This window comes from Pleurodeles waltl, chromosome 4_1 (genome assembly GCF_031143425.1).
Source record: "Pleurodeles waltl isolate 20211129_DDA chromosome 4_1, aPleWal1.hap1.20221129, whole genome shotgun sequence".
In the NCBI taxonomy this organism is placed as follows: Eukaryota; Metazoa; Chordata; class Amphibia; order Caudata; family Salamandridae; genus Pleurodeles; species Pleurodeles waltl.
In genome coordinates this window covers 181,841,626-181,865,875 of record NC_090442.1, presented here as the reverse complement: position 1 = coordinate 181,865,875, position 24,250 = coordinate 181,841,626, and the positions used below count along the sequence as shown (strand labels likewise).

Genomic DNA, 24,250 nt, shown 5'->3' with positions numbered 1-24,250 from the left:
GAATGAATTTAAACAGATAGGCTATCAAGAGTCAGGATCCAAAATAACAACAAATTAGTTAAAGAAAAACAAACGTTAAAAAAAATCACTTAGAATAACATGATTAATGAGCTACATTAGAACAAGAGGGGAGACTCTCAACCATTCTGCACAGCTTTGTCTGTTTAATCAAAATCCAATTAATAAAAGGTAAATAAAACCTGAACATTTTAATCCCAATTGGTGCCCAGGGTTTGCTGCATTTTGTAGAGTGCAGCTTCAACATGTCTCCCTTCTAAAGGTAGAATGTACTTTTTAACAAAGCAAAGTGTTTTTTTCCTAAAATTCTTTACTCTTAAATACATAATTATTTTGTCGTCTTTTTTCTACAAATAACCAAACAGTATTTTCTAGTATTTTACTTACTGTTTTCAAGAACCATTTCCATGTTTGAAAACAAAACTTCAGATGGATACTTATAACTGCTGATTCCTCACATGCCAAACTAGAATATCTCCCACATGCCAAACATGCCACGCACACCATTCGGTGGTTTTTTGAGGTTCAGTGCTGACTCCATACTGCCATGGAAGTGATGGAGTGAAGCCATATAGAAGCACCACCTCTGTGTGCTTTTATCAGTCCCTTTTTTTCCTGCACCTTCTGATGTGGATCTGAAGCTCTGCTCCCAACTTTGTGGGTTGTCTGATGACTTTAAATCTTTTCCACAGTGTGCTAGGTAACAATGTCCCCACTGAAAATGACAGGAGTCAAGCTGGTCTACAACTGCAAAAAGTAGATGTTGGTTATGGCTCCCCACGAAGTGTGCCTTTAGTGTCTGGGCTCGAGACATGACTTCAAGTAGTATGATAAATGCACCATAATGCACTGAAGGTATAATTCTCTGAATACAGAAAAGGGTTGTGGTCTTCACACAGATTCCGCTCCAGCATCAACTTGCGGCCCCAGTCCTAACTCTAGAACTGTTCACGGGCCGTTCCTCCAGCTGATTCACTTCCCATTCAAAATCCTCAGGTAATTCCAAATCCAAGAGCAAGCATAAGAAAGTTTAGTGGGCTCATCTCCATCCCGCCACTCTGACTCCAAAAAGAAAGAGCAAGATTACGTCACACTCTATCAAGGTCATCTGCCATGAAACTGATTCCTCCATTGCTCCAAATATGCTCTGAGTTACCCGAATGATCATTTACCTTGCAGCAGATCGAGGCCTTTAAAGAGGCCATGCTGCAAATTTTAAGTGTGCTTCCAGCTCCCCCAGGATCACTTTTGGGCCCCACAAAACCGCAGGGTCCTTGAGTTAGGTTACCACTGGCAGGTCCTTCCTCAGCACTGCCAGTCCCCTTCAGCCCAATTCTGTTCCTGTACCAACTTCCAGTAAGGACTTCCAATCCAGCCCATGTTGGGTCCTGATGTTGGTGCCGGTGCTCATGTCAGATCCCAAACCGACAGCAGCTTGAGCTCAATGATGTCACGGTACAAAATTAAACAAGAGTAACCAGCCAGACTCTAACCCAATTCCTCTAATGTGTCACAATTATTAGCTGACGCTCCATTATATTTTTGTTTCTGACTCTGATTTTGTGCCAGAGTAGGGTGCACCCCAGGATATTGAGGTTGGTGATGGTGAGGGGGATGACTTCATCCCCTCTTGCTATAATGAAGATGCCTTATACCTTGATTTACAGACTTCCAATGGGCTGGATAACTCCCCTAAGAGAGAGCTAGACTTTACCATGGACCACCAACAGGAGAAAGTGCCTCATTTGCAGGCAGCAGAGGTTCAGAGTGTTTCAGACGACAGCCAATGTACTAGAATTACAGTTGCCATATTTTGAGACTATAACTGAAGCTTTGACGGAAATTCTGCAGCCTGGGCCAGCAACATCTAAGCATTTGCTCCCATTTAATGATGTCCTCACAGATAAACTGATGGCTACTTGATCTAAACCATGTTTTTCCCAGTCTGTCAGACGGCAGGTGGCCACACGTAATGGACTGATGCCCAGTGATCCAGATTTTCTCACCTAGTACCCTCCTCTTCAGAGTCTACCAGTAAGGTGAACCCTAACTCATTTTCAATCAATACTCCGGATGGAGAATCTGAAAGTGTTGCTGGTAGACAAAAGGTTTTTCAGCATAAATCAGTTTCTGGATTCACATGCTGTGCATTATTCCACCATCTAGTGGTTGGATCCGGAATTGTCTGTTTCCTTGTTTCTTCTTTTTTTTCGTGGACGTTATCGACCACCATTTGGTGTTTCCGTCCCCGCTGTGACATCAGACAGCACCCTGGAAGTTCCTGTGCATGATAGCCTTCTTCAGATTCTTTTTTTCTGCCATTGGTTCTGGGAGCAAAAGGAGGAGCATTGAAGTTGTTTTAGAGAAAGTAAGATTCTTGTAAGAAAACATCAAATCACCGAACGAGAGATGAAAGAAGAACAGTAGAGAGCCTTTGGTATTCGCACATGGTTAGAGAATGAGGCCATGGAAAACATCGCCTTTAAATTTTGCCCAAACTGCCACCATAAATTTGAGCAGTGCAACCCCCACAAAGTTTGCAACCTCAGCCTATGGAAAGACCACGTGAAAGAGGACTGAGAGGCCTGCACCGTTGCTCATGCCAAAGACATTCAGGGTTCGCTGGAAACAGAGAGAGGAACACCATGCAGACATGTAGAGCAGCCCAAAACTACAGGCGTCGCGGAAGGATCTGGGCCTTTCCAGCGATGAGGAGGATAATGTCAGGGTGCAGAATCAGCCCATGGAGGATCAGACATAGAAATCCTCCTGTGGCAAAGAAGGTGGCGATGGACATCGAAAAGAGACCTGAGAAGGTCGAAAGAAGGCAGAAACGCTCGAAAACTAAAATCCCCGAGAAAAAAATTACATAAGGCAGCACGACATCTAGGAAAACATTGTTCGAAGGCCAGTTGCGAACGAAAGAGGCCCAGGGATCCCAGCCCAGGGATACTGATGAAGGCAGACCATCATAATCAACCAAAACTACAATGGGTTGAGATTTTCGTGCTATAATGTTGTTCACATTTGACGAATCTGCATAAAATGTGGTGCAGTTGGCTAATTCTTAGCAGGCCAGTCTCATGCAGATCTGTTCTTGAGTGGAAAAGCTAAAGGGAGGGGCAAAAAAGTTGTATTTTTCAGTCCTGCTTCCATAAGAATATTTGGGCTTAGCAAAAACTGTCTACCTGAATCACAGTAAATGTGCATAGATCTAGACCTTTCAGCTGAATAGGTTCTTTTTGCTATTTAGCATAAATTGGTTTAGATATTTTTTAGATGGTTGCATTATAAACAGGTGACTGGCATGTTCCAAAGGATAAATCAATTGTATATCTTGACTGTTAATTTGTGGGTCCAGATCTGCTGAAGATTCATACACCCAGTTTTAGAAAAATCAACGAATTTGGTAGCACACGGATACATTGGTTCAATGCAGGACCTGCTGATCCACAAATCTGGCGATATTATAGGGTGACTGCAACTGAAGTTATTTATTGAGATGACCATTAAGGGATGCCAAGCACCAAATCCTATGCCCTGAATAAAGAGTCAGGGTGATTATAAGGCGGCATAGTGAGCATTCCCTATCCTCAAGGAGGATGTGGGGGGTTCATCATGATGATGAAGCCAGGGTTATCTATAAAGAAGAGGCAGTAGTATCTGGTCCAGGCACCATGGGCATGTAAGGAACAAAACTGCTTGGAATGATGTTCAGGGAAGCCCAAAAACAGTGTTTTCACACATTCTTATAGTTCCAGGAGACTCAACAATAACCCATATCCTTACTAGCAGAAAGCTTGGGGACATTTAGTGCACAAACATCTCATGGTTCGTCCAAGTGGGTCATATTTTCAGGATAACCACTGACTATGTAAATAAGTTGTATGTATCCACAATGTATAAATTTGTTGTGGGCAAGTATCATGACAACCTTGCGTGCATTTGACTTGCGCAGACCTATGTTGAGCACTCCTGATTTAGAGCTATGTGGCTGATTTGCTTTGTGAGGTCACATATGTTTTACTATATGCTTTTTACATATTCTTGTAGAAATATTGGTCCTCATAATGCATAGTAATAGGAAAGGGGCAGGAGAAACAGCGTAATATGATATATCTGTTAAAGTAGGATATGAGATGTTACCTGCTCTGTAGTGTCAGCGGCAGACGGCATGAGTGAATGCCTAGGCGAACAGCGAAGCTGCAGCTTGTGACATCAAGCCCATTCTAGGTGCCACGCTCAGATCATGCCTTGTCTTCGAAAGAGGGTTCTGAAGCAGAATGTGCATGTCAAACCAAAATAAAGCTAATGATTTTATAAGGAGCTGGCAATATTGTCTTATTGTCATGGCTTCACGTCTCTTACCAACATAGGCTGAAGAACTTGAAGGAACACCCGGTCTTTTACTGGTTCTGGACTGGCCAAGATAGGGGTGACCCTTTCTAGTAGCACCGGTGCTGCTGATATGAAAAGACTCCAAGGCAGACTGTACCCTCCAGAAGGAGTCCCAGAGGAAAAACCCTAAAATTGGGACAAAAACCTTTACCACTGGAACTCCTGAAAAAGAGGAAAAAACTATGAAAAAAGGGAACAAATTGAATATAATCTTGCAGGAAAAAGCAGGAGCACGGAAAAAACGGAAAACAGGAGCGAGGATCACCATCAAAACAGGAGTGTTTGCAACGCAAGGAAGAAAGGAACTGCAATGCTTATATACCAGAAAACAGGAAGTGACACAACAGGAAGAAATTATGACACCATCTTGGATTGGGAAAGATCATATATAAATGAATAGGAAAAAGACTGAGTAGAAAAGGAAAAGAAAAAAGGCATGCTGGGAAGAAGAACACCAAGGAAGAACACAATATGGAGACAAAGAAGAAAGGAAGACAGAAGAAAAAGAAAAAGAAGGAAAGAAGAGGAAAGACTCAAGGAGGTGAGTAGAGGGAAAATCATGGAGGCTGTCAGGGGCTGCGACGCGACCCAGAGCACGAAATGTGCCTCCTGGGCCGCACGCAGCAAATTGAACATAGAAAAACGGGCCGCGGCAGTGCCGGTGTCCCAAAATGCGGATTGCCGGCCCGACCGCGGTCCGATAGAGAGACACTGCAGTAGTTTGCGACGTCACACTTATAGGCAACTATATTGGCACATGCGCTCTGTCCCTTTTATAATCTCTTTTTGGGCTTTTAACCACGCCCATGTCACGCCTGTCACTTTCATTGGTTCGTGGGCTTGCCTTTTAAAATCTGCTTGATTTCATTAGTGAAAGGCATGCATACGTCATGCCTTTTCCGGTGTTTAGCCCTCCTCGAGGGCACCGGCCATCTACTGAAAACATACGAGGTTCCATGTTTTCAGCCTAGTTTCTGCACTACTTTATCTTTTTATTTTCCACGCAGCATGATCGCGCTGGGTGTTACATAGCACGATGGTGCTCGTTTTTTGGGCTTTCAATTTCAGCGCGATTGCGCTTGGTTTTACATAGCTCTATCACACTTGTTTTTTTTCTTTCAGTTTATGTGGCAAGAAACGTCCAGTTAGGAGTTTACAACGCTAATAGCTCTAACTTGAGCAAATGTGAGACCCATTGCATTGCAAATGCTTGTCTTCTTTGAAATGGATATTTATTGTTATCTGCTTTTATTGTGACGTGAGATGTTACATGCTTCCAAATGTACATTCACTAAGACATGGGTACAATTACTTTTGCCAAATGTCTTGTTTTTTTTTCTTTTTCACACATGGGGAGGTTAACTGTTTTGCTCCTAATCACAAGGGTGTTATTCTGAGACCTTAAAAGCATTGGCTAGGCCAGTATGTCTTGCTTTGAGATTTTTGGCTCTACCTCTGCATTTTGTTCATGCTGTACAGCATGGACATTACCACTTTCTCAATGATTTGAAGCCATGCTATATAGCAGCCTGGCTGGTGTGCAGCAAGGATAAAAATGTTACTTAAAAAAGGGACTGAGATACATCCAGTGCAAATGAACTTTAAAAAAGCACATTATCCCTGGCTACATAATAGAGCTTCTTTAGATTTATTTTAGACATACTGTACAGCATGGCTACAAAACAATGCCAAACCCAGTAGCTGCCATAGGCGAGACCTATTGGCTTTGCCAGTCCTCATCTTAATTTTCACGCGTTGTAAATCACTGGAACTGAATCATATTTTTGCATTTCCGAACTCGTGGCCTGTGGCCATTTTCTTTCTTCCTGCTCTGTGCGGTCATCGCGTGCCTGGGAGCCTCAGCCTAGAACAAAAGGCGGCCTTGATAAGTTAATAATACTTCGATGAGTCACAACCAAGTGAGAACAAAGGATGTGAACAATATTGTTATCTGCGTTAGTGAGTGTGACATCTTGCGAGCACGCACTACGAGCAGGAGGACCCTTATAGTATTTCATCCCTAATGATCAGAAAATGCAAAACCCAAACACGGTTTCACAAAACGGACGTACTCTTTAGTCTGCTCCTGTTTAGGCGTGGGTGAAATTTTCGTTAAAGCACCACATCTCACATAATTTCAGGTATTTATTGTTGTTACTCAAAATGATTGACATTGCAGCACTAACCTACGTTGTGTAACTTCATTCCATTCATGTAAAGATCATATGGTCTTGGTATTAACAAGAGACCTCCTGATCTGTCATTAGAAATATAACTGGTCTAATATTATAATTGCAAGTGGAAGTCTAGGCTTTGGGCTTTTTCCAAAATAATATCTTACAGTGTTAGCAGGTTTTGACAAAGCATCAATAAATGTTTTTTCTTGGAGTTGCATTAAATTACATTGATTTATCTCAAATTCCGCTTAGTCAAAGCTTTTGTGAAATTGAACTAATGATCCAGTTTCTGTCAATATGTTCAGAACTGCCTCCACCGGTCAGCTTTGATTGGCTTAGTTCCTAAAACAGGATACAGGAAGTGGTGGATACGCAATATTGGCCGTACTGCCAACAGCATTAACGCCACTTAAGACTGCTGGTGGCCCACTGTTCATGAAGCATTTTTTTGCCTTGGCCACTTGCCATCTAAGTTGGTAACAAATCTAAATCAGGCCCTGTGTCTTTAGAAGGGTTCGGGGCCTGTAATTGGCTTACCAGTTCTAGCAAGGAGTCCAGAATTCAATCAAATTCAATCCCACATATATTAACCTTTACAGTCCACCCGGTCATACATGAATTAACATTGTGTTCCAGGCTTTTCACTCTTTTGTCCTGGTTAGGAAAGAACAGTCCGTTTCGGCCTTTTAAATCCAGGCAATGGAATTGCATCATCATTGTGACTGAGTGCAGCAGAGGTGACATACTGTGTCTGTGTCTGGCCTGGTCGAGGCCCAGTGGTTTCAGCTCCCTCCACACCATCACAGCTATCAAGACTAAAAGTTACATTTGATTTCCATTCTGAAGAAGGATAACTGTAGAATTAGTAGATGTAATTAAATGTCCCTCCAAACGTAGAAGCCAGAAAGGATGCATGATGGAGCCTCTTGAAGTGTATGATGTCAGTTATGGAATTAATGGGTCGACTATGAAAGCGATTGAATTAGTGATGGGAGGCTAGTAAAGTGCATGAGTAAGTGACGGGAGACTAGTAAGCCGCATGAGTTAGTAATGGGAGGCTAGTAAAGCGCATGAGTTTGTGATGGGAGACTAGTAAAGCGCATGAGTGAGTGATGGGAGGCTAGTAAAGCGCATGAGTGAGTGATGGGAGACTGTTAGTGATGGGAGACTAGTAAAGCGCATGAGTGAGTGGAGACTGGTAAAGCGCATGAGTGAGTGATGGGAGACTAGAAAGCTCATGAGTTAGTGATGGGAGACTAGTAAAGCGCATGAGTTAGTGATGGGAGGCTAGTAAAGCGCATGAATTAGTGATGGGAGACTAGTAAAGCGCATGAGTGAGTGATGGGAGACTAGTAAAGCGCATGAGTTAGTGATGGGAGACTAGCAAAGCGCATGAGTTAGTGATGGGAGGCTAGTAAAGTGCATGAATTAGTGATGGGATACTAGTAAAGCGCATGAGTGAGTGATGGGAGGCTAGTAAAGCGCATGAATTAGTGATGGGAGACTAGTAAAGCGCACGAGTGAGTGATGGGAGACTATCAATGTAGTGCATGTCTCAGTGGTGTAAGGAAATAGGAAGCCTGGCAGTGCAGTGCTCTGGTCAGTAATGTGAGGAAGGAGTAAGACATTGCAATGCACTTGTCACTGATGGGAGACTATCTTTGCTGCGTGAGAGTCAGTGATGTGAGTAAGCGGGGAGGCTGACATTGCAGTATGTGAGTCAGTTACATGAGGAAGGAGGGAGAGTCTCGTTCCACTGCACGAGGCACTGATGGGAGGCTGTGATGGGAGACTATCTTTGTAGGCATGGGTCAGTGATATGAGAAAGGAAGAATCACAACCCATTGTAGTGAACACGAGCCAGTGACAGGAGGGCTGGGGCTGAGTGTTGGTGCAGGACACGTGTGAGGATTAAGTAACAGGCCAGGAGATCATTGTTGAGGAACTGCTTTGAGGAATGGATCAGACTGTGAAGTCCACAAATAATGCGAGGACGTTTCAGTTGTCTTGGTGCATGAGTTAGCGGTAGGAAGAATGAGTGAGCATTCGTTGCTGTGTGTATCTGCGATGGGAGCAATCATTGAGACTTGTATGAGTCAGGTGTGAGGAATGAGTGAGAATCTCTTGCAGAGCGTGTGTGACTGGTATGAGGAACCAGGAGCTGGGTGTGTAGGTCAGTGATAAAAGGAGTGAGGGAGCGTGTGCGAGCCAGTAATGTGTGAGGGCTTGGGTGACAGTAATGTCAGGAAAGAGTGATACTCTTTGGTGCTCATCGCTGGTGTGTGAGGCAGCGAGGAAGCTTCAGTTCGTGTGGGCATCTGCAGTGTCAGCATGAAAGGTGCGAGGAGTGAATGAGCTTCTATTGCAGTGTCCAGGTCTGGTGTATGGAAGGATTGAGGCCATGAAGTGCCTGAGTGACATGATGAATGAGGCTCACTGCATGAGTTTTGAAGCATGAATGAAACTGTATGTGTGCGCATCAGCGGTGTGAGGAATGAGTGACACTCGTGTGTACCTGCAAAGTGAAGAACGAGCGCGACTTGCAGAGTTTGAGTCACTGGTGCAAGAAGAGACTTGTGTAGGCCAGTCTTATGAGACTACTGAATAGTATGAGACATAAGGATTGAGAGTGCTTGTCCTGTACATGAGTGAGTGACTGGCGCGACGTGCTGTGGCGCGACGTGCTGTGGCGCCACGTGCTGTGTCTGTGACGCACGGCCGCGAGCGCGCGCTGCGGAATCTTTACTCGCAGCGGTGAGAGCGTGTGTGATGGATGAAATGCTGGGATCTCTTTGCTGGGTGACAACGGGTAGTTAATTAGAGGTGGAGTCAGGATGGATCCCTGACAGGCTGGCTGTTATCTAAGGGCCTAACACGGAATAAAGAACTTACCTCCTACCTGGGCGGCCGAAGACTCTCCTATAAAACTCTGCACTCCAGCTAAAGCATGTTGGCGATGAGTTGTTGAAAGCAGCAGCAGGACTCTGGCGGCAGCCTGGACCTGTTCCTGGCAGAGGAGGGGGACTGACTGAAGATGGAGCGAGACCCTGTGACTGAAGGAGCAGTAGAGAGCCGTCCACGCTCTGATCCACTCGCTGCTGGGCAGGAGGATCCTGGTGAGATTGATGGGCAAAGGAATGTATCCTGCTGGACATTTCGGGATTGAGCAGAAGTTTGGGGGACCTTGTTAGATTAATGCGTTGGTGGGCAAAACTGCAGAAAGTGTTCGAGGAAGGAGAGAGCGACGCTCCACTATCCAGATGTCTTCGGAGGTGTTTTGAACGGACCACTGCAGCCATTGGTCACAGAGTGAGTTCTGCACCCTCGCTGCGGAAGTGGAAGGCACATGACACTTCAACGCTGCTGTCTGGCACTTCATGATCAGTTGGTGCTGCTGTGGTTCAGCCAACAGTGGCTGGCAGGGCTGGCACATGAGGGAGATGGAGTGTCATCTACCAGAGCAATTGCAGTCAGTCGTGAGGCACTGAGTGCACTCCGTGGACCTGGAGAGCCAGAGTGCACTATTCGGGGAAGGGAGTATTTGTGCTGAAATCCCTGTGGCCCGCAGGAGCAAAGTGCATTAAAATCAGGAGTATTTCACAGCATTAAGGGGCTGCACGTTGCCCACAGCTGAACGATGCCAGTGGAGTGCAGACTTGGGGGCTGTTGTTCGCTGACATTTTCTCTCTGAAATGGATGCACAGAAGATCAATGGAAAGGTCGATTCTGCTGCAAAGTAGCTCTGGTTGGAACTAAGGGCCAGATGTAGCAAGCAGTTTTGCCCATTCTGTGTCTATGGGAAAATGTGTTCGTACGTATGGCCCTAAGTGTTGTCCCATGTGTGAATGTAAAAAACCTTTGTTGCCCCTCACCTGAGTATTCTGTGGAGAAGCAGTGCCATCCCACTAGAGGACAGTGAGGTATGACTGAGAATGCCTTTAATGGACAGTGAAGAAGGACTACCTGCATGGCCATGGGATAAGAAAGCTACATGATGGTATTGCTTCGTACACGATAACAAAATGGTTTGCAGTTCTGTACTATGGATGGGAACAGTTAAGACTGTTCCAAAGTTCAAAAATTCAAACAGCATGCTTGCATTTAGGAAATATGTCAATGGAAATGCATTGCTTTTGTTTAGAAATATATCGTAAGAGAAATATGTATGTAAATATGTAAAACAAATATGGTATCTTTGTTGTGAATTTAAAATGTCAGCAATGCTTTTGTTAGGCATTTCTGTGTTGCCATATGTCTGATGTTAGGGTAGATATCAAAAGTCAAAGGATGGTTGCAAACTCTCGGCCTGATTCACAATCGGTACTCACATTTAGATATAACTTGCTTCTAGGTTTATGTAGGAAATCCGATTTTCTGCATGTCAACACCAGATTTTTCACTAGGCTAGGTGCGCAGGATGTATAGCTCTGTGCACCTAGCCACTGCTAACCATTGATAAAGCACTTGTGCTCCTCCTTTCAACATAGTAAAATTGTGATTATCCTAATTGATGTATTTAACTTACTATAAGCCCCTTCTGTCTGCTACAAAGTGTACCCAGGTCCTGTAAGTTAAATGCCATTAGTGCACTGCAGCACCCCCTGTGCCATCCACTACAGTGACAGTGTAAACATAAATCCAGGCCTGTCCAGTTTTAATCTGCAAATTCGCACTTTTGACACGGCTGAACATTCTTTTTAAATACTTATAAATACGCTTGAGTAGGTCCTATTGCTCATAATGAAGGGTGCATAGTAATTAAAAGTAGGACAAGTAAATGTTAATGTTGCACATGTCATTACTGTGAAAGGACTCCAAAAGCTATTTTCACTGTAGCAAAGATGGTTCAATATGAAAACACAGGGATGCTATATTAGATGTTAATATTGTATCTCAGGAATGGGAGAAGCTAGAAAAACAATTAAATATTTCTAATAGTTATTAAAAAAATCAAGTTCAGTGATGGAGTCAGAGTTTTACTAAATATAAATGAAAAGTAATTTTTAGAAGGTTGACTTTTCCCTGCTTGAAGATCCTGGAGACTAATCTGCATTTTGCGTTATCACTTCTGCCAGCTAGTAATTAAACTTTGAATAGCCCCCCTGATGAGATGTGAACTTGCTCCCAGAGTTGAGACAAATGCTTTTAGTGTAGGGAGGTGGTGTTTTGTTCTTATCACAGGATGGTCTGTGGGCTGGGCCCAGGAACTTGATTAACTTTGAAGAGGCCTATCCTATCTCAAGCAGTTGTAGCTAGCACCCTGGCCTGCTCCCTTCTTTGGTCCTCCCAGCCAGGCAGGCTTCAGTCACAGTGGGTGTCTTTTTTCGACATAAATCCTACTGGAGTGTTAAAACCTGCTTATATTTAAAATAATGTTTTGCCGTTTCAGTGATTGGCCATGTTTGGTGTTTGACTTACTCCAGTGGTGGAATGGAGCACATTTGAGCTTCTTTTGACACTTTTATTGTTGTCATAATCTTAGAAATGTAGTTTGTGAATAGCAAAGACCTTAGTCTTGTGTGTCTGTTTGTGTATTTGTTTGTATAAGCATGTCCCTTCCTAAACTCCTCCTCAAATTTCCCTAAAACTCTCCAATTTAGTATTAGATATTCCCCATGTTCCCATTACTGCCCCTGTCCCTGCCACACTCAGTGCTACGTAGTAAACTGACATGTGCAGAGATCTAGACAAAGAAAAGATAAGAGAGGCAGTTTGTGAATTGGAACCCTTTGTGTTTTGAGGCATGTTTGAGATTGCAAAGCAGGTTGAGGGAAGTTGGGAGTGCTCACCTGTAAATGTGTTGCAGTTACTTCTTTGACTCAGTGCGTTTGTGATGTAATTGTGTGCGTCTAGTTAGCAGGTTGGGGAAGTGCTGTATAATATTCTTCTGCATGATGTTGTGGAGGTACATAGTGTATGTGCAAAGATGAGGAAGAGAAATACCCTGTCACACGTGTTTCTTTAGTTGTGAACTGGTGGAAGAGCAGCACTCTCTCATTCAAGTTTCTGGTAATGCCATCATGGGGACCCGCAGCACCCTAGATTTGTAAAGGTGGGGAAGGAAAGTATCTTATTGTGAGAGGATGCCTAAGGCAGGAAGTCACAGATTCTGCCAGTGTGTTGGTGTAGGTGTGCCTTTAGATGGCATAAGTGTAGGTTGTATGTGGGTGCTTATTTACCCTCTGCCTTAGGGCTTCCTCAGATGTACTGACGGTGACTGGCATTATGGGTGGCAGTACTGTGTTTGGATGTTGTTTTTTTCAGAAACTAAATCTTGCATACTGTGTATTGGTGACATTCTGTCTGATGTTTCTGCTGCCTTCAGGTTGTGTGGTACTGTATAGAGAATAAGGTACAGATTGTGTGGTACTGTATGTAGAATCAGGTGCAGATTGCGTGGTACTGTATAGAGAATAAGGTACAGATTGTGTGGTACTGTATGTAGAATCAGGTGCAGATTGTGTGGTACTGTGTGTCGATTCAGGTGCAGATTGCGTGGTACTGCATGTAGAATCAGGTGCAGCTTGCGTGGTACTACATGTAGAATCAGGTGCAGCTTGCGTGGTACTGTATGTAGAATCAGGTGCAGATTGCGTGGTACTGTATGTAGAATAAGGTACAGATTGCGTGGTACTGTATGTAGAATAAGGTGCAGATTGTGTGGTACTGTATGTAGAATCAGGTACAGATTGTGTGGTACTATATGTAGAATCATGTGCAGATTGAGTAGTACTGTATGTAGAATCAGGTGCAGACTGCTTGGTACTGTATGTAGAATAAGGTACAGATTGCGTGGTACTGTATGTAGAATCAAGTGCAGATTGTGTGGTACTGTATGTAGAATCAGGTACAGATTGTGTGGTACTGTATGTAGAATCATGTGCAGATTGAGTGGTACTGTATGTAGAATCAGGTGCAGACTGCGTGGTACTGTATGTAGAATAAGGTACAGATTGCGTGGTACTGCATGTAGAATCAGGTGCAGCTTGCGTGGTACTGTATGTAGAATCAGGTGCAGATTGTGTGGTACTGTATGTAGAATAAGGTACAGATTGCGTGGTACTGTATGTGGAATAAGGTACAGATTGTGGGGTACTGTATAGAGAATAAGGTACAAATTGTGTGGTAATGTATGTAGACTCAGGTGCAGATTGTGTGGTACTGTATGTAGAATCATGTGCAGATTGTGTGGTACTGTATGTAAAATAAGGTACAGATTGTGTGGTACTGTATATAGACTCGGGTGTACTGTATGTAGACTTGTGCAGATTGTGTGGTACTGTATGTAGACTCAGGTGCAGATTGTGTGGTAATGTATGTAGAATCAGGTGCAGATTGTGTGGTACTGTATGCAGAATCAGGTGCAGATTGTGTGGTAATGTATGTAGAATCAGGTGAAGATTGTGTGGTACTGTATGCAGACTCGGGTGCAGATTGTGTGGTAATGTATGCAGAATCAGGTGCAGATTGTGTGGTACTGTAAGCAGAATCCGGTGCAGATTGTGTGGTACTGTATGCAGAATCAGGTGCAGATTGTGTGGTAATGTATGTAGAATCATGTGCAAATTGTGTGGTACTGTATGTAGAATAAGGTACAGATTGTGTGGTACTGTATGTAGACTCAGGTGTACTGTATGTAGACTCGTGCAGATTGTGTGGTACTGTATATAGACTCAGGTGCAGATTGCGTGGTAATGTATGTAGAATCAGGTGCAGATTGTGTGGTAATGTATGTAGAATCAGGTGAAGATTGCGTAGTACTGTATGTAGACTCGGGTGCAGATTGTGTGGTACTGTATGCAGAATCGGGTGCAGATTGTGTGGTAATGTATGCAGAATCGGGTGCAGATTGTGTGGTACTGTATGCAGAATCGGGTGCAGATTGTGTGGTAATGTATGTAGAATCGGGTGCAGATTGTGTGGTACTGTATGTAGACACAGGTGCAGATTGTGTGGTACTGTATGTAGAATCATGTGCAGATTGTGTGGTACTGTATGTAGACACAGGTGCAGATTGTGTGGTACTGTATGTAGACTCAGGTATACTGTATGTAGACTCAGGTTCAGATTGTGTGGTACTGTATGTAGAATCGGGTGCAGATTGTGTGGTACTGTATGTAGACTCAGGTATACTGTATATAGACTCAGGTTCAGATGGTGTGGTACTGTATGTAGAATCATGTGCTTACTTCCGTCTTGCGCTTGGTCACATTGGTTTGTCCAGTCAGTAGGACAGGATGTTGGGCGTGGTGTTGTGCTGGCCTGCACACGTGTGTGTGGTCACGGTGAGCATGTGTATTGTTGCTTCTCTTGACATCTATCTATCCGTAAGAAAGGGAGTGGTGTGGTGACATGGCATGAGTGTTTTCCTGTGTTTCAGGAGACAGAACAGTGTTGTGACATCTGTGATGCAAGGGGTCAGGGTGCATGCTGTAGCATGTTGAGGGTAGAGCTGCGGGGGGGGGGGGGGTGATGATGCACAGAGTGCTGGGGCTCGTGTGCTGGATGCAGCCTGGCAGTGAACGTGACTTGGTGGAAGGATGGAGCCCTAACTAGAGCCACCAGGCTGTGGCTGAACCTTAGGGCCTAACATGAACCAGTACCTCCCACCCGAATGGCTCCAGCCTCGCGTGAAGACCCTGCCCTCCACCGACGTGTGCGCGTCAGTGGTGTCAGGAGTGAGGAGCACGAATTGAAGTTGTGCGAGTGATGCGAGTTACCAATGTGATCTTTGGCCTTTGCGTAGATCCGTGTGTGAATCAGCAATGTGACGAATGAAAAAGCATTGGCCAGTGCATGCACCAGTGAGGAATGAGCGAAGCCACGAGCGATGCATGTATCAGAGGTGTGGAGAATAAGCAACTCCCGATGTGTGAGGAGTGAGAGCCTTGGCTGATGCGGGAATCAGGGCTGAGTAACAGTGAGTAAGCCTTGCCCGATGCATGTGCCGCGGTTGTGAGTTATAAGCGAGTCTTAGCCCCGATCTGGGGTGCATCTGGGGTGTGAAGAAGTGAGTGACAGCCCCTGCATGCAACAGCAGTGAGGAATGAGTAAACCTCAGTGATGCAGGTGCGGGCAGTTTGTTGAAAGAGTGATCCTCACCTGGTGCATGCACCAGCAGTGCAAAGCATGAGTGAGCCTTGGCCGGTGTGTGCACCAGTGGTGTGAAGAATGAGTAAGCCTCGGCCGATGTGTGAGGTTTAAGGAATGAGGAGAGTGAGTGAGTCTTGGACGATGCCTATGAAAGAGTAAATGGATGGATGAATAGATGGTGGATGGGGCGAAAGGCTGGATGGGTGGCTGGACTACGTAAAAAGGGTGGATGGATGAATGAGGGAAAAGATGGATGGATGGATGAGTGAAAGGATGGCTAGATGAAAGAGTGGAAAGATGGAGGAGTGAAAGGGTCAATAGATGGACAGATGAGTAAAGGGTCGATGGATTCATGAATGAAATGGAATGGAATATGGATGAATGACTGAGTGGATGGGTAAAAGTGTGGATGGATGAGTGAAAGTATTGATGTCTGAGTGGAAGGATAGATGAATAAGTATAAGGGAGGATGGACGGATAGAGTGAAAGGGTAGAAGGGTCTATGGAATGAAAGGACAGATGAATGAGCAAAAGGATGGGTGGATGGATGAAAGGGGGCATGGATAAGCAAAAGGATGGATGGATGGATAGGTTTTACGGTGGGTAGATAGGTTTAGATATGGATGGGCAGACAGATGGACGATGGACTGAATGGTGACAGACTGATGGACGAAAGATTGAATGAATGACAGAATGTAAAGGTGAAATGGTGACTATCAGCAGGTGGGTGGGAGGATGAAAGGATGATTGGATCGATACTTGGATGGAAGAGATAACCAAGCTGTTCTGGGGAGGGTCTTGATGACTTGCTGCGCTTGCTTGGTGCCATAAGAGCTTTGGTTCAGAGTGGGAGGTGTTTTAATTTTCTGGCTACTGCCTTGCGTATACCAGTGGTATTATGAATGAATGAGCCTCAGCCAATGCGTACATCTGGGATATGGGAAATCAGGGAGCTTCGGCGGCAGCAGTACGAGTGAGGAGCAAGGGAGGAGGCGTGCACCCCTGATATGCGGAATGAGTGAGCCTCGGGTTGTGTTTTATGGCGTTATGGAAACGAGTGACCCTCGGCCTGTGTGCGCACAGCTTTCTGAGGAATGAGTGACCCTCGGCCTGTGTTTGTTTGGCGTTATGGAAACGAATGACCCTCGGCCAGTGTGCACAGCTTTCTGAGGAAGGAGTGAGACCGGATTGTGTTCGTTTGGCGTTATGGAAACGAGTGACCCTCGGCCTGTGTGTGCACAGCTTTCTGAGGAATGAGTGAGCCTCGGACTGCGTTTGTATGTCGTTATAGAACGAGTGAGCCTCGGCCTAAGTGTGTACAGCTTTCATTGAAACGAGTGACCCTCGGCCTACGTGTGCACAGCTTTCAGGGGAACGAGTGAGCCTCGGACTGTGTTTGTTTGGCGTTATGGAAACTAGTGACCCTCGGCCTGTGTGTGCACAGCTTTCTGAGGAATGAGTGACCCTCGGCCTGTGTTTGTTTGGCGTTATGGAAACGAGTGACCCTCGGCCTGTGTGTGCACAGCTTTCTGAGGAAGGAGTGAGACCCGGACTGTGTTTGTTTGGCATTATGGAAACGAGTGACCCTCGGCCTGTGTGTACTCAGCTTTCTGAGGAATGAGTGAGCCTCGGACTGTGTTTGTATGGCGTTATAGAAACGAGTGAGCCTCGGCCTAAGTGTGTAGAGCCTTCATTGAAACGAGTGACCCTCGGCCTACGTGTGCACAGCTTTCAGGGGAAAGAGTGAGCCTCGGACTGTGTTTGTTTGACTTTATGGAAACGAGTGACCCTCGGCCTACGTGCACAGCTTTCTGGGGAATGGGTGACCCTCGGCCTAAGTGTACACACCTTTCTGAGGAACGAGTGAGCCTCGGACTGTGTTTGTTTGGCGTTATGGGAACGAGTGACCCTCGGCCTACGTGCACAGCTTTCAGGGGAATGAGTGACCCTCGGCCTGTGTGTACACAGCTTTCTGAGGAAAGAGTGAGCCTCGGACTGTGTTTGTTTGGCGTTATGGAAACGAGTGACCCTCGGCCTGTGTGTGTACAGCTTTCAGGGGAACGAGTGCCCCTCGGCCTGTGCCTAAGCCAGCGTTATGAGAGAGCCTCGGCCTAAGCGTACACAGGTTTGCCTCGTATTTTACATAGAGGAACTATTTAAAGCGCCTCTGGTCCGTGCGGGTCTCCGGTGAGTAAGGCCGGCCCCTCGGCCAGGCGCTGCAGAGGCGGCTCAGACGCGGGGACGGAAGGGAAACAGGCCGCCTTTCTTCTGATGCAGGAATGCGGAAAATTCCAAGACAATTGTATTTTTAGAGCAGCGCCCTGCTTGTGTTTTTCTCGTTTGAAGCAGAGGAGATAATGAAGTTTCTGCCCAGGATGTGAATGTGCAGCCCTGGGAGGGGCGCAGAGATTGTCATGGGCGAGAGAAGAGGTTTTGTTGGGTAGAGAGAGGTGACGCGTGAGAAGTGAAAGGACACGAAGAAGTGGGGAGGAAATTAGACTTGGGGGGGGGGGGGGGGGGTGCACGGAGGGGTTTAAGGAGAAAGAGAAGCAGAGAGGGGGTGGGAGGTGGGGGTGTGAACAGCGGTGAAGCCGGTGCAGTCACACGACACGGCGGGCCGGGCAGGGGAGGGGGGGGGGGGCAGATGTGGGGAGCCAGCGGCTGTCGCTGCAGTGCTGAGAGCGGGGGGCAGCGAAAGTGAGCGCGGGGGTGGGATGCAGTGTTGAGAGCAAGGGGAGGGGGTGCACTGCTAAGAGAAAGTGGAGGGGCTGCAGTGGTGAGAGCTGGGGGGCTGCAGTGGTGAGAGCGGGGGGCTGCAGTGGCGATGGCAAGGGGAGGGGCAGCAGTGTTGCGAGCTAGGAGGGGGCTGCGGGGGGCTGCAGTGGTGAGAGGGGGGGCTGCAGTGGTGGGAGAAAGGGGCAGCGGAAATGAGAGCAAGGAGGGAGCTGCAGTGGTGAGAGGGGGGGCTGCAGTGGTGATAGCAAGGGTGCAGCGGAAATAATGAGAGCAAGGAGGGGGCTGCAGTGGTGAGAGGGGGGGCTGCAGTGGTGGGAGAAAGGGGCAGCGGAAATGAGAGCAAGGAGGGGGCTGCAGTGGTGAGAGGGGGGGCTGCAGTGGTGATAGCAAGGGTGCAGCGGAAATAATGAGAGCAAGGAGGGGCTGCAGTGGTGAGAGCGGGGGGCTGCAGTGGTGAGAGCGGGGGGCTGCAGTGGTGAGAGCGGGGGGCTGCAGTGGTGAGAGCAAGGAGGGGGCTGCAGTGGTGAGAGCGGGGGGGCTGCAGTGGTGAGAACAAGGGTGCAGCAGAAATGAGAGGAAGGAGGGGGCTGCAGTGGTGGGAGCGGGGGGGTACAGTGGTGAGAGCGGGGGGGTGCAGTGGTGAGAGAGGGCGGGTGCAGTGGGGAGAGCGGGGGGGCTGCAGTGGTGAGAACAAGGGTGCAGCAGAAATGAGAGCAAGGAGGGGGCTACAGTGGTGACGGGGGGGTGCAGCGGTGAGAGCGGGGGGGTTGCAGTGGTGAGAGCGGGGGGGCTGCAGTGGTGAGAGCGGGGGGGGTGCAGTGGTGACAGCAGGGGGGTGCATTGGTGAGAGCGGGGGGTGCAGTGGTGAGAGCGGGGGGGGTGCAGTGGTGAGAGCGGGGGGTGTCGTGCTGACAGCAGGGGGGTGCATTGGTGAGAGCGGGGGGTGCAGTGGTGAGAGCGGGGGGGGGGTGCAGTGGTGACAGCAGGGGGTGCATTGGTGAGAGCGGGGGGTGCAGTGGTGAGAGCGGGGGGGGTGCAGTGGTGAGAGCGGGGGGTGTCGTGCTGACAGCAGGGGGGGTGCAGTGGTGAGAGCAATGGGAGGTGCTGCAGTGGCAAGAAGGTTAACGAGTGAAGCAGTGCTACTAAGAAAGCATGAGTGCAGCGGTGCTAACAAGAAGGAATGAGTGTACCGATGTAATAAGAAAAGATGGGTGTCGTTGTGGTAATAAAGGGAATGAGGACAGCAGGCCCAGAAGGAGTAAGTGCAGCAGCAGTACTAGAAAAGAATGATGGTAGCAGTGGCAAAGGGAAGTGTGAGAGCAGCAGTGGTAATAGTAAACAACAGGCAAACGCCAGGGAAGCGGTAGAAAGTGAAAGTAATGAGGGTTGCAGAGGGAGGAAGGAATACATGTAGAGGAGGTACTAGGAACGAATGACGGCAGCCATGGCAAGAATGAGGAATGACAGCACGATTGGCCAAAGGAAGCAATGAGGGAGGCTGTGGTAATATCGAGTAATGATGGCAACAATGTAAGCAGAAGGAATGTGGGCAGCAGTGGGCAGGGGAAGGATGTGGGCAGCAGTGGGCAGGGGAAGGATGTGGGCAGCAGTGGGCAGGGGAAGGATGTGGGCAGGGGAGGATGTGGGCAGCAGTGGGCAGGGGAAGGACGTGGGCAGCAGTGGGTAGGGGAAGGACGTGGGCAGCAGTGGGCAGGGGAAGGACGTGGGCAGCAGTGGGCAGGGGGAGGACGTGGGCAGCAGTGGGTAGGGGAAGGACGTGGGCAGCAGTGGGCAGAGGAAGGATGTGGGCAGCAGTGGGCAGGGGAAGGACGTGGGCAGGGGAAGGACGTGGGCAGCAGTGGGCAGGGGGAGGACGTGGGCAGCAGTGGGCAGGGGGAGGACGTGGGCAGCAGTGGGCAGGGGGAGGACGTGGGCAGCAGTGGGCAGGGGAAGGACGTGGGCAGCAGTGGGCAGGGGGAGGACGTGGGCAGCAGTGGGCAGGGGAAGGATGTGGGCAGCAGTGGGTAGGGGAAGGATGTGGGCAGCAGTGGGCAGGGGAAGGACGTGGGCAGGGGAAGGACGTGGGCAGCAGTGGGCAGGGGGAGGACGTGGGCAGCAGTGGGCAGGGGGAGGACGTGGGCAGCAGTGGGCAGGGGGAGGACGTGGGCAGCAGTGGGCAGGGGAAGGACGTGGGCAGCAGTGGGTAGGGGAAGGATGTGGGCAGCAGTGGTACAACAGTAGATGAGGGCGTTGTTGCAAGTGCAATGTGACGGGACCAGCAGTGGTGAGTGAAAGAGTGATTCACCTTGGGACAGCTGAATGAGCATACGGGTGGGGACAGTAATGGGGAGAACAAGGGACGCGTAGTAGAGAAATCATCTTGTTCTTTATGGAGCACGGCCATATGACCCTCATCGAGGGGGCATCTAGAGCAGAAACAAAATTGTGAGACTAAACAAATGCGGAGGTTCCACTTTGCAAAGATAAGTGCAAACGAATGAGTCTGATTCGCACAGTGAAACGTTTAATGAAAGAACTGGACTAAGTCGATGGATTATATTCAGACCCGGCAGCTTTGCAGGCCCGGTGGCCTCCTTAGTGGCAGGGTTAGCTCATCTCTAATGGCAGAGATGATGAAAATCCTCAGTGGTATAGTGTGGCAGCTCTTGATGGTAGTGTTAGTCCAGCTTTGTGATGGCAGAGTTGACCAAGTTTCTCTGTAGTTGGAATTGGCCAAAATCCTCTAGGTGAAGAAACTGCAGCTGTTCAGTTGTGGAGTCATCCGTCTCTCTATTTATGGAGTTAGCACAATTTTGTGATCAGCTTGGCCAGCTCCTCAGTGGTAGAGCTGACCAAGAACAGAGACGAAGTAGATAACCAGTTTTACAGACGGCCATTTGTTTGATGGTACAGTTTCTCAGCTCCTCTGTGGTATAGTTAATGCATCTCTTCCTTCGAAAGATGAGGTCCCTCAAAGTTAGTCAGCCTTGGTCCTTGTTGGTGGAGTCGGTCAATACCTCAGTGACAATTTCTGCAACTTCTCAATGGTAGAGTTTGTCCAGTCCCTCGTAGTCACTGTAAGCCCACTTCCTAGATGTTGGACTTGGCCTTGCTGCCCACTTGAAGAGATCATTCAACTCCTCAGTTCTACAATTGGCCCACCTCCTTGCTGTAAGAGATGGTTCAGCTCTTCGGTGGTAGAGATTCATGTATCTTCTCTGTCACTTGTTTATGTCTGAAGGTGGTAGAGCTGGCTCATTCTGTATTACAATAAGGGCCAGATGTAGCAAAAATGTGCGAGTCGCAAATTGATGTCGCTTTTTTTTGTTGGATCCCATTTTGCGAGTCGCAATGACTCGCAATTTCCGACTCACAAATCTTTTCCTCCTACATCTGGCCCTTAGTCCCGTATCATTAGTCATGCAGGCACATATGATTTTATAAGAAATGTTTCTGAGAAAGAATAATATGGACCTTTTCATATTGTTATAACTTACTAACCTCCTATTTTCTTTCACAGCAGGCATGGCCCAGTGGTACCCAGCAGATTCTGCTACCCCCGACTTGGCAGCAGCTGACTGGAGTGGCTGCGCACACTTCTGTCCAGCATGCAGCAGTAATCCCAGAGTCTATTGCAGGGACTCAGCAGCTGTCAGACTGGAGGTAATGAGTATGTTTGTGTGCTTTTTAATGCGTCTTTCTTCAGTGTCTCATTCTTTAGTTCAGGGCATCATCATATAAAATATTTCATTGATAAATTCTCAGCTCTCACTGCCAGCTCAGCCATCCAACATGTCCACACCACCATCATGAGTGTCTTCTACCTCCCACACAACACAAGCTTACACAAACAAGACACCCTCTTCAGCCTCGTCAATATACGCAACGTGGAAAAGCATGTCACACAGCCAGCACATTCCAAAGGCCACAACCGCAATATTGTTTTCGCCACATCACCAACAATTCAATGAAAACCACCCCTTGTCCTACACTGGCCCTCTCACTTTACCATCCTTCTCTCCCTGCTAAACCTCCTACCCAGAAATTAAAAGTCAACACAAAAGAGAAGCCCAAAACTTCAGATCCTTCAAAGGCTTCTCCATAGACAGCCATATGCTTGAGCTCATCTCTCACCCTATCAACTCCATGTCTGACTCCAAAATCCTTCTAAACAACTACAGCACTTTTTGGGAAAAATATGTGAACATCCATGTGCAAGCCAAAGCCTTCAGCACCTGAGTACTCTAAAGATCTTGCTGACAATAACTGATTTAGGAAAGAAAACAGAAGAAAAACAGAACTCCTTATGGTCTCATGATACCGAAGTCAATGTGGGCAACATGCAGACAGATCATTACATCAGACAAAGCAAAGTAGTATACCAACACTATGAATGAAGACAACAACAGAAGCAGAAGGATTTTCAAGACATCAAGTAGAGTATCGACCCCCTTTCAGACACAGCTATTGCCCACTCCACAGAAAGTGCAATTCTATCAACCTCTTCTTCAGAGAAAAATACAGGAGATCTGACAGCATCTTGACAACACCAGACTTGCTTCATTTCTTACACCTGCCCCTTGTAAATGTAAATTAGCACTTGTATAGCGCACTACTCACCCGTTAGGGTCTCAAGGCGCTGTACTCATACCGCTATGGAACCCCTCCTGGCTTTTCCCTGTGAGGCGCCCACTCCTTAGCACCCCCAGGGTGAAGCCAGGCATCCAAGCGCTGTTGGGGCCATTGTGGAGATTAAGCAAGCTATTGCCCAGAGTTGCAGAGTGGGACCCATGAATTAGATTAGGCACCGAGGCGAGAATTATCTGGTCAAGGGGAATTGAGCCCAAGACCTGCCGAAGCAGGACTTGAACCCTGGTCTTGAGCCAGATCTCTGCTTCAGGGTCTGCCGCTCTAACCATTGAGCCACACTTCTCCTGCAGTGGTCAGCCGTCAAAGCCCTATCTTTTCCTAATCGAGCCAACCTACTCAACTGGCTCAAAGCCACTTATGAAGATAATGTCTTTCCCTAGTCCTTCATCCAGCTCTATCTGGAGACACTGTTGCACCCTTACTCATTATTTTCAATGCCTTCCTCACTCTAGGTATCTTCACAGAAGATGCCGATGACCTCACTACAGGCTCATCACTCACTTACCATTCTTCAGCAAGATTATTGAAAAGGCAGTCTGTCTTCAACTCCAAGATAACATTAATGCTAATCATCCCCTACACAACAGCCAGTCTGGATTTGACTGGTACAATTTTTAGAATCTTTTAAATCCCTTGTCTCTCTTTGTCAAGTAAATGCCAGACTTAGCAAGGGGACAAGGAAGAAGGTCAATAGTGACCTCAACAGAAACCGTAGTATTTGTTGATTTCAATGGGGTTCTAGGGACAATCCTCCCTTTTTGACTTCCTATCCTGCTGTGTGGGATATCTGGCCTAGCTCATCCATGTTGAAACATTAGTACACTGCACTTTGCATGTAATCTTGCACATAGCACAGTGCCTTATATTTGTGCATTGCTACTGTGGGATGCAGGGCTGCATCAGGGCACATCGCTGCTGCGTTCCACATTGCTCTGGTTCAGTTATGACAGAAGACCTGCACTATTATACTTTATTTGTCACTGTGCTCGCAACTGTATTGTGAACTATTTGCAAAATCTACTTCTTTCATACAGAGGACATCACACCAGCTCTTGATCAGTCATGAAAGAAGTTCTGCGTTATTGCACTTTGCTCGTCCTTTGCATTCAACTGTATTGCAAACCGATTATTTGCAAAATGAATTAATTTAATTAACAGATTCTGTGATATTAATTGTA

The 24,250-nt window shown here is 47.1% G+C and overlaps 1 protein-coding gene across 6 annotated transcripts in view; it reads left to right on the top strand.

Moving 5' to 3' along the window:
- Window positions 1-24,250, top strand: part of HIPK2 (homeodomain interacting protein kinase 2) — a 329,092-nt gene that overhangs the window by 224,391 nt on the left and 80,451 nt on the right. For 3 of the 6 annotated variants that reach the window (XM_069227995.1, XM_069227994.1, XM_069227991.1), the window contains exon 11: window positions 21,946-22,085. In XM_069227995.1, the coding sequence (XP_069084096.1) occupies window positions 21,946-22,085 (140 nt within the window). Of the gene's footprint in view, window positions 1-21,942; window positions 22,086-24,250 lie in introns of all 6 variants that reach the window. The other 3 variants (XM_069227993.1, XM_069227992.1, XM_069227990.1) reach the window with 1 other exon arrangement.